Consider the following 10,820-nt stretch of genomic DNA (forward strand, 5'->3'; position numbering starts at 1 on the left):
TGTGGTCCCTTACTTGGAAGTGCATAGGGTAGAATAGGTCACGACAATGGCATGAGTGAGTCTGAGGAGACAGACTTAAAAGTATGCAACTTATGTGCTTAGGTATTCACTCCTGTAACTTGGCAGCACTGCTCCCATCAATGTGAGCTCATATTCTCCTGTATTCGCTGTCTTGTGCTGCACATCCATTTTACGTTCTTCTTATACATGCAACACACTACACCTGGGTTGTGTGGGATCACCCATCGTGGTTTAGGCCCATCTGTAACCACACACACACCAAAGCTTGGTTTTTGCCAGCATTTCATGGAAAAATCATTTTATACATATCTCCAATGAATTTAACTCCAGTAATGCCAATTAAATTATGTAGTAGGCCTGTTGGCATATGTGAGGAGAGTATATTTCCATCCCATGAGGGAGAACATTCCTGCTTTGTCTACTGGTGCTTACTAGTGCATTGCAGAGGTCAATCCAGGTCTCTGGACTGGAGCTGCCCTGCTTTTAAAGTACACCCCCCAACCCCCAATGCTGCCATATACTCCATTAAGGTGCATGACAAAGTCTATGCTGTTCTCTCTTTTGCCTAAAGAGAGTTGCTTCAGGGAGGGAAAGATAAAGGATAAAGGTTTATGGAATAAAGCAGAATAAATAAAGTGAACAATAAACTGAGTGTGGACAGTTGGGAGGAGCTGCTGTTGGAACAAACCAAAAGGAAAATGGAATTTATCACCCTGAGGTACTTATTATGCAAAGGATAGGGCCAGGGGTCTGCTGTGTGGCTGAAGAGGTACACACTGTAAAGGACAAGGCATAGGAGGGAAAATGGATAGATCCACTACACTACAGTAAGCAAGATCTACTGAATAATGAACAACTGGAACATCTCAAAAGTCAGGTTTGCAAGAGGGTCAGGCCCCCCAGGGAGAGCAAGGGGATCCGGGCACAGATGGATTCAGAAAACATGGCTAAGAGGGAGGACTTTCCAAAATGTAAGAACATGTCCTAGTTTTAGAAAGAAAGGTACTCATGCAGAGCTCTGACACAAGTGAGATAAGAATCTTATTAGCTACTGACGCTCATTTGTTACTGATAGTGCATTAGTTCCAGTGCGATAATGATATATTTATATTTGTGCTGTTCATAATTATTTTCTCAGATACATGCTTTTGCAGCACAATAGAACAGTCAGAGCAAGTGTCGATTTTCACATGTAAACCTGATACAGGCGAGGGAATGCCCGTCAGGGAATATCACCACAAAACATAATTAAAAATGGCAATTCTTGGTCTGACTAGTGAATACTGTGCTGAAGGTGAATGCACCACAGCTCAGTTCCTCTTGGACAAAAATGCCTGTCAGAAAACTCCACTCTCACTGGCTATTTTGCCAGAGAAATTCAGTATTAAATGGGCTTGATTGAATTATCCTCCACATCCCCTAGGGGTGGTCTGTCCAGGTTAGGTAGGAGGCAGCTTGACCTGGGATTGCAGGAGTATTTGCACTGCTGCTGCATTTGCTTGTTCTGAGGATCATACTCCAGGGTTGTCAATTCAGCACCTTTCACTAGTAATAAATTCATTCACACACCCTTTTAATTTATTAACTGATTTTTTTTTTAAATACGGCCAGACCCTGAAGTCTTCAGTTAGGGAGAAATCCTGAAGCCCTTGCTCAGTCTTTATGTCAGTAACTGTCCTATTGATCTTGGAGAGTTTTAACCAAGGACTGAGTAAGGCACTCAGGATTTGGGCCAGCAGGGATGAGCACTGTGTCATGATGACTTGCATCCGAAGAAGTGGGTATTCACCCACGAAAGCTCATGCTGCAAAACGTCTGTTAGTCTATAAGGTGCCACAGGATTCTTTGTTGCTTTCACTGTGTCATGTCACTATAAATAACACAGGACCAGCAATTAGTTTATTAGTACATCTAGTTGTAGCTGATTTGGTGTCAGCCCCCTTGCCATCCCTTAGAGCTCTTGCTCTTAATTGATACTAAGGCAGTGCTGACCTTTAGACCTGAATTTTTGCGCATCCGGAGCCGGCCCATCCACATGTCTGTGAGCAGCATTTGGCTGCAAGTGTGAGCAATGAAATCTCGGTGCTTGGCTGCCACCGCAAGCTGCAGGCACGTGGCGTTACTCCAGTTCTTCAGCTCGTAGGTCAGCAGTTTCATTGCCAGCTGCTCATCCTGCTTGTACGATTGGTCCAACAGCTCCACCGCCAGCTGGCCAAAATCCCTGCAACAGAGGACATTCTCATTAGCCAGCACAGTCTGCTTTGTGGAAAGTACACTGTTAGTGACAGCTCCATGAAATGCAGTCGCGGTGCTGGCTGTACATGGAGGCCCACGTTTTCAAACCTGAGTGCCTAAAGTTAGGCACTTAAATAAATGTCCTGATTTAGAATACTGCGTACCCACTGCTCCCAGACATCTGCTCTCACCTGCCTGGCTGCTGTTCTCTCCTTGAAGCCCATTGTCTATCTGCTATTAGGCAATCCAGGCCCCCATTGCTTGTTCATGATCTCATGGTCAGGTACCCCTGAAGGGGAGGTTTTATTAACCTGTGTCCAAACATTGTTCAAATTCCTGTTGGTCTTTGATTCATGAATTTTAAGGCCAGAAGGGATTATGATGATGGTCTAGTCTGACCTCCTGACATCTAGTCTGATCTCCTGATTAGTTACTTCCTGCACCTGGGTACTACTTCAGTAGATTTTGAACTGTATTTCATTGGGATGGGAAAAGTGACTCAACAGAATCACATTCAGGCTCTGGTGGCCTCAAGATGGAGGAAAGCATATAGTCAGTATAGAGGCTTCATTCACCTTTTTGGCTCCTGTTCTATCCATTTCAGAAGTTGCACTGTTAGCACGGTTTTTAGAAGGGCTCTGTTAGCATGGGTGCTCCCTAAAAGCCACTCCTTTGGCTTTGAGGGCACTGCATTTTCCCTACATTTTTAGCAGTTAAAGCAAGCCACTCCTAAGCTGATTACTGGCAGTTTCAGCAGCCTCTCTTTGCTACTCCCCAGAAAGTATGCATGAAAGGAAATCAACCTGGAGTTGTGGTTCAGCTCCTGGGATATGTCATCCACCATGTCATTTTCTGATGCCTCGTGGGCCATGGCTTTGCAGAGTTTACAAGCCACCAGAGCCTTTGCCATAGCCTCCTCCCCATGCTGCCAGAAAAACAGGGCCATCTTCTGACGCTTCATCAGCACAGCCCACACCATCAGCTCATGGAAGGGGAAAGGGAAATGGTTAATCTCAGGGTCATCCAAATCAATATCCACTTCTTCTTCTCGTTTCTTTGTGGTCTTCCTTCCTCTTCGCAAAGGGACGTCATCCTGTCAAACAAGGAGAAAGTGTGGTTCTAGGGAATGATGTGAATCAGTTTACACTGGATACAGAAGGCACAACATGAGGAAGCTGACTCCCTCGCCACAGGCACACTCATGTTCATGTAACTTACTTTCTTTTAATTGCTGATTAGACTGACTAATTATTCACTGTGACCAGCCCACATTCTGAGTTTCTAGGAGGAGAATTTCTGCTGCTTCCCACTACTCCTCTCTACACAAACTTACATAACTAATTTCACATTCACTGAAAAAAATAATTCACAAAATAAATGTGATGCATATGAAATGATGATTCAACACTCCCAGCTCCTGTCTGGTCGGAAATGGGAAACTGGGAATGTCAATCTAACCTGGCCCTTCCCTGTGGTAGTGCAGAGCACTATCATAACATACCCAGGTCACTCCTGGGAAAACCACCTTTACATTAAAGCTTTTGGTATGTCCATTTACCTCTGAGTTTTTAACACATTGAGGTGGATACATTCACCTCTTTTCACTCTAATTGCATTAGAAAGGACAATGAGGGAGAGGCTGGAGGATGCTTCATCAAAAGATGGTAGCGTGGTATTGTTTTGTCCTTTCCCCACTTCTGTCTCATTCTTAGTGATCTCCCATCCTGATCTTATCAGTGGGGTAACCTCTCTCTCCTCACATACTATCCCACTCCTTCAATTCTGTGTCCTTTCTTCTCCCTTTTCCCCCTCCAATTCCATGTTATTTCTTCTTGCTTGCCCGTCCTGTTTATTTCCGTCCTCTCATCTTGTCCTATAGCTTTCCTTTGTCCTTTTGTTCCCAGATTGTGTTCGCTGAACTTTGCTCCTTGTGTTAGCAGGAAAGTGAAACTTATCATACAAAACCTCAGCTCTCTGAAGGGCCAGTGTACAGCATTACAGAGGCTGAAGGATGTTGGGTTATTGAAGATTGACATTGCACTACACTAATGCCCTCCATTCTATCTCAAGTTCCCAAGTAAAGATATTTTACTTTTGAAAATCTTTATTTGAATATTGTTTACAATTAAATATAGTTAAAAAGTGGTCATAAAAGTAACAGTTATAAACCAATGATATTTACAAAATAATTAAGGCTGGGATTTGTGAAAGTGGTCCCATTGATGGTATTGGGAGTACAGACAGGACAAAGTGGAGGGTTTTTGAGAATTCCAGCCTAAATAGCATGTAAAATAAAAAAAAAAAACTATACTCAGTGCTCCACATTTTCCATAATTAGGTTGCCACAAAACTTGCTACAGAATCCAATCACTTGACACAGAATTATGCCCCAGAATTGAAGTTTTCATTAAAAGAGAGAAGCTTCTCTCCCATATAGTTGTAAAGAAAACCTTCAATATCTGAGGAAATATGAAACAGTGCAGTAATGGTTTGCTGAGTCTGCAAACAGACAGCCTGAAACAACTACTCTGAAAAGTGCAAACCACTCACATTCAACTAAGTACGGTGCTCACACTGAAACTTAAAAACAACAATCTAATTGTTAACAAATGCCCTGATGGGCATGGGCTGGATTCTGATACCCTCACTCACATTAAGTAGTACCTTCTCCCTCATGTTGTTCCACTGAAGTAAACAGGACTATTTGTGGAGCAAGGCACTACTCAATATGAATAACAGTTTGTGCATCTGACCCTATTTTAGCAGAAACATTCATGTAATGTGGTAATCTATCCATTGCTGTCGGATGTGGGAGCAGGTATTTGGCTAAGGACAGCAAGGCATCTAGTTGCTATTTATAGATTCTGGAGTGGCAAAGTAGGATTTTGTGCTTCCCTGCACCCCAAACAATTGCCTCTAGCCTTTTCTACAAAGGGAAAAGAAAAAGTCAAAAGCCTCAGCCACGTCAATGGGAACTAGGCATCACATACTATATTTGTTTGACCTCTCTGACAGCTTTCTATTTTTATAGTTGTTGGATTGGGATACTGGTTTCAAATAGACTGTACTATTTAAAACAATATGTACCAATTTCACCAACAGAGACCTGGAGACGACAGGATTTACTTCCCCCACCTTTTTTTTTTTTAGTTTGTCTATGGGGAAGCATACTGAGAAACTGATTTTCTATTTGCATTTATATAAACAATTTACTTTGGTGGAAAGTACAGCCTTGTGTGTGTTTAACTTCTCGTTCTAAATCTGTGGAACTTTTAAAATATATTAATTACAAGAAGTCTCAGATAGTATAATGCTGCTGAATTTGGTGAGAAAGGGAAGAGAATGTAACATTAAGATTTATTACATGTCACCTACCTCCATTCCCAGAAGTTTCAGGGCTTTTGGCTGTACAAAAAGAGAGTTTAATAAACCATTATATAGCCTATCCATACCAACAACATTTTAAACAAAATTATATAATCCTACGTATCCCCTCTCCCCTAAGATTCCTGGCATAAGTTTGGCCCCTACCATAAGTTACAGCAGCTCTAATTTGTGCTGGATGCAGCAGACACTAAGGGGCCATTCCATCCATTGAGGATCCCGGGAGTTCATTTGCATTCTGGACATGTACCCTTCATCTGACAACCCCCCTAACAAGAAGCTGCAAAAGAGGGGGCACTCTGCTGGCTCTACATATCTCTCAGGGATTCTCCCATCTCCTCATAGAGCAGATATACACCCCTTTTTTTCCACTGCTTCAGCAATTCAAAGGGACCAAGAATCTGGCTCAAGGTTTACAAGGCCTTAATTTATACAGTTTTTCCACTGAGTGGCTGAGGGAAGGGAGCATTTCTCTGAAGAGAAAAGAGTGCATTTTGCTACTTTTAAAAAAAAAAAGAAATGACAAAAAAGCCATCCCCAGGGTGGAATTGGCAAAAAAGCCCCAAACAAACCCAGCAGGACTCCAGTTTTCCTTTGGATGAAAACATTTCATAGCAGCTGTTGTACTATCAGGACCAGTGTCTGCTAGGATGAGATCATCAGTGTCATACTCATATATGTCTCTAGAAAGTGAACCCATATGGGAAATATCTGTGTCGGCTAGAGAGTAAGCTAAGAGAAGTCGTTATAACTAGAAGCTTCATGGAAGACAACCAAATTCTGCTTTCAGTTCCACTGCTGTGAATCTGGAGAGACTTCATTAAAGACAAGAATGAACATCATTTTGTTTTATAAAGACTGACGAATTACTCCAGATTCACAGCAGTATAACATAAAAAAATACAAAATTGTGCCTTGAACCTGCACCCTTTGCACTCAAGGAGTGTAGGATCAAGCCCATTTAGAGTTATGATTTTTCCAGTTCTGAAATCTCCATGCCACTTAAAAAGGTTTCAGCACATACCAGGGAAATTTCTCTCTCTCAATTCAATTTTTTTTTCAATCTAACTGCAATATACTACCTATTACAGGGGCTGATCCAAAGCCCATGAAAGTCAATGGAAAGACATTCATTGCCTTCATAAGGCTTTGTATCAGAACCATTCACAGATTCATATTAATAGATTTTAGAGTCAGAAGGGACCATGATGATCATCTAGTCTGACCTCCTGCATAACACAGGCCAAAGAACCTCACCTAATAATTTCTGCAGCCAGCCCATAAAATAGCTAGTGTCAGGAGCTGACTTTCCCTAGGTTGTAGTGAGGCAGCTGCTCTGCTATGCACAAAACCCTGATCATAATGAACTGCTAATCAGTAGAGAGAATTGTTGCTTTTTAAAAAACTAGAACCCTGTAACAATCTTTATCCTAGACTCAGGCCAACAGCAGCTGCATCCTAGCAGCAAATGCCATGCATGTATTGATTCTTCCTCTTATAACTCCTATGATGGGAAGAAATCTACCAAAATTCAGCCCCTTACTGAATTGACTCCCAGCACTTTTTTCTTATTACCACATCAGACAGGGGGAAACAAAGGGGGCAATTGCCCAGGTGCCCAGGTGATTTAAAAGGGCCCAGGGGCCCCTGGCTGCTGCCAGCAGTGCAGTGGGGTTAAGGCAGGCTTCCTGCCTGCCCTTGCTCTGCGCTGTTCCCAGAAGTGTCCAGCACGTCCCTGCAGTCCCTGGGGAGAGGGTCTTCGCACGCTGCCCCCGTCCCAAGTGCTGACTCTGCAGCTCCCATTGGCTGGGAACTGCAGCCAATGGCAGCTGTGGGGGAGGTGCCAGTGGTGCACGGAGACCCCCTTGGCTCCCTCCTAGAAGCTGCAGCCAGAGGGGTGTGCCGGTCGGTTTTCGGAGGTGCCAAAGGTAAGCACCGACTCTCTGCCCTCCTCCTGCATCCCAACCCTCTGCCCCAGCACAGAGTCTGAACCCCCTCCCACACCCAAACTTCCTTCCAGAACCTACACCCCTCACCCCCTCCTGCACCCAAACTTCCTTCCAAAGCCTGCACCCCGCACCCAAACTCCCTCCCAGAGTCCACACCCCCTCCCGCACCCAAACTCACACTGCGCACCCCTCCCCCACCCATTCTTCCTCCTAGAATCTGCAGCATGCACCCTCTCCCGCACCCAAACTCCCACCCAGAGCCTGCACTCCCCCCACACCCAAACTGCATCCCAGTGCCTGCACCCCACACTCTCTCCTGCACCCCTACCACCTGCCCCAGTCTGGTGAAAGTGAGTGAGGATGGAGGGGGATGGAGTGAGTAGGGGTGGGGACTCAGAGAAGGGGCTGGACAGGGGCGTGGTCTCCAGTAAGGAGTGGGGCAGGGGCGGGGCAAGGGTCTTTGGGTTTGTGCGATTAGACAGTTGGCAGCCCTACTGGGCGGGCATGTGGAAGCCCTGGCCATGCCGGAAGAGTGCACCCGGCAACTCACTAGGGACCAACAGTGCAGCCAGCAGCTCGCTGGGCATCAGCCAGTGCAGGCGCAGCACCGTGAAAATGTCAGTGGGGGCGCAGCTTGTGTGCGTGTCGGGGCCCATTGACTGTTCTGCCCTGGGGCCCGTAATTGCTATTGGTGGGCCTGACATCAGAATCGCAATACTACTGGTAAAGAAATACAGCTCCTTACCCTCTTGGGTCCAAATAAATTGTGGTAGAGGGTTCTGAACCGTTTTCGGGTGTAGTTGCAACGATAAGCTCCTCCCATCAGGTACTCAATTACCAGGCCAATATCAATCAGACTTATCCTGTAATCCGGAGGTAGGTTACCCTATCAAATTAAAGAAAAAGGAAAAGAAACAAAGAGACAAAGCTGATTAGTACAGATACCATTCAGTGTTTCCTCTAACTATATTAGAGTAAAACAAATACAAATTAGTTAAGAAACATAGGAATGTATTATGCTGGTTAATTAATTCACCTTAAAATAGATCCAACCGAAACCTGGATATTCTCGCTTGGAAAGAAGACATAAGTAAATAAGAATGTGCAGTAATCCTTGGTAGTAACAGAAGATAATAATGTCAGAAAATAGTACTCAATTTCTTCTGCTGGGGGAAACAAGAAACACCACTGCAGAACAAAAAACGTGAGGACCAAGCATTTCCCTAAAGGTCAAGCACACTTGCTGAACTCTAGTCTCTCTGTGAAATATGTTTTCCACACACAGCATCTCTTCGGCTGAATATGTTTGCACTGGCACCCATTTGGGCTGCCTTCTCTTTCAGTCCATTGTGAAGGAAGCTCTATATCAGGGGTAGGCAACCTATGGCATGTGTGCCGAAGGCGGCACGTAAGCTGATTTTCAGTGGCACTCACACTGCCCAGGTCCTGGCCACCGGTCCGGGGGGCTCTGCATTTTAATGTAGTTTTAAATGAAGCTTCTTAACCATTTTAAAAACCTTATTTACTTTACATACAACAATAGTTTGGCTATATATTATAGACATAGAAAGAGACCTTCTAAAAATGTTAAAATGTATTACTGGCACGCGAAACCTTAACTTAGAGTGAATAAATGAAGACTTGGCACACCACTTCTGAAAGGTTGCCAACCCCTGCTCTAAATCATTTGCAAACAGAGGCTTTGCAGCTCCTCAGTTGTGATCTCTATTTCCTAAAAGCATGTTTCTTCCCTACATTGCATTATTTAATAGTTAGCACTCATCAAATAAAAGGAAGGGGGGGAAAAGTTTCATTAGTAAGGTGTGCCCACTTAAATGTGGACTTAAATCTCTTTTGCTTGAAATGAGTCTTTTAAAAAACTTGTTAGAGTCAAGGAGGTATGTCATCATCTGCTTTGTAGAAAACATGAAACTGGCTCAAAAAGTGCCTATTTTTTTTGCTTTATGTACATAGGCCAGGAATGTGGTGAGCATCAAGTAATTCTGATTCTTATCCAGTTCTGTTTTATCTAGAGTTTTAGGAGTAAATATATAAACTCGATGATTTTTTAACACACTGCCCTCTTGTGGACTTGATTTAAGACAGTTTAAAGCAGTGATTCCCAAACTTGTTCCGCTGCTTGTGCAGGGAAAGCCCCTGGCATGCCGGGCCGATTTGTTTACCTGCCGTGGCCACGGTTCACTGCTCCAGGACAATGGGAGCTGCTGGAAGCGGCGGCCAGTATGACCCTTGGCCCGTGCCGCTTCCAGCAGCTCCCATTGGGCTCGAGCAGTGAACCACGGCCACTGGGAGGCGCGATCGGCCGAACAAGTTTGGGAACCACTGGTTTAAAGGGTAAGTTTTCAGCACAGGGTTATTGCTACACAACTCCCATTAATGCCAATGGGGGCTACTCAGCTCCTTTGTCATACACTGCTTTGAAAAATGACGCCTTGATGTCCTGGATAATTTCTGGGTGCTGTTGAGCTGAAAAACCAGTTCTGACCCATTGCGCCACTGTTTCTTACCCTTCCTGGTCCTGGAATAAATTCATATTAATTTCCATGCCATCATCAAACACCTTTAATTTTAAATGGAAAAGGCCAACAATATACAGAATATTTATGGCTCCAACTTTGTGTGCTCCCTGACCCATTCCCTTCTACTCCATATTATCAGTGCTGCTAATAATGACCCGAAGATCATGAGTTCCATGCAGCTTACTGCATGTGAAGTTATGAAATCAGACCTTAAAACAGTTCTCTTTGCTCTGAATGTAAAGTGAGGTCCACTCAGATACTACTGTGATGAGCATGGTATAAAAGTATACATAGACTAGACTAGAATAGAATAATGGCCTGGAGAATGACAGGTCCTATTATTCCACACCTTTGTTCACTAGACCCCACCATCAAAATCCCACAGAGCAGTGCCCTCCCAGGTCTCCCATGGAAGAGTTCCTGGAAAATTCCAGAGATGGAAGGACAGTCCCACAAAGCTGGCATTTGGCCTTTCTCTGTCTCCATAAGGGAACTCAGCAAGAGAAAGCTTTGGTCCACTCATAGAGTGGAGGAGCAGTCAGGGACTAAGTAAGAGATGCCACCACACAAAAATATTTGGCTTTTTTTATACAGACCACTGCCTGTGAACAATTCACAAACAGAAAAGAGGCATAATTCAGAAAATTAGTCATTATGAATAATTTGCCCAACTTTGATGATAATATTAAAA

The 10,820-nt window shown here is 44.0% G+C and overlaps 1 protein-coding gene across 9 annotated transcripts in view; it reads right to left on the reverse strand.

Annotated features, from left to right (window-relative positions):
- The window catches only part of TRPM3 (transient receptor potential cation channel subfamily M member 3), a 600,384-nt gene that overhangs the window by 49,601 nt on the left and 539,963 nt on the right, over positions 1-10,820 (reverse strand). For 5 of the 9 annotated variants that reach the window (XM_039544760.1, XM_039544758.1, XM_039544756.1 and 2 more), the window contains exons 13-17: positions 8,626-8,661; positions 8,335-8,475; positions 5,632-5,661; positions 3,060-3,349; positions 2,014-2,242 (exon numbers count right to left, since the gene is read on the reverse strand). In XM_039544760.1, coding sequence (XP_039400694.1) covers positions 2,014-2,242; positions 3,060-3,349; positions 5,632-5,661; positions 8,335-8,475; positions 8,626-8,661 — 726 coding nt within the window. The remainder of the gene's footprint in view (positions 1-2,013; positions 2,243-3,059; positions 3,350-5,631; positions 5,662-8,334; positions 8,476-8,625; positions 8,662-10,820) is intronic. The other 4 variants (XM_039544762.1, XM_039544757.1, XM_039544764.1 and 1 more) reach the window with 1 other exon arrangement.

The sequence above is a fragment of the Mauremys reevesii genome, linkage group 6 (assembly GCF_016161935.1).
Source record: "Mauremys reevesii isolate NIE-2019 linkage group 6, ASM1616193v1, whole genome shotgun sequence".
Taxonomy (NCBI): domain Eukaryota; kingdom Metazoa; phylum Chordata; order Testudines; family Geoemydidae; genus Mauremys; species Mauremys reevesii.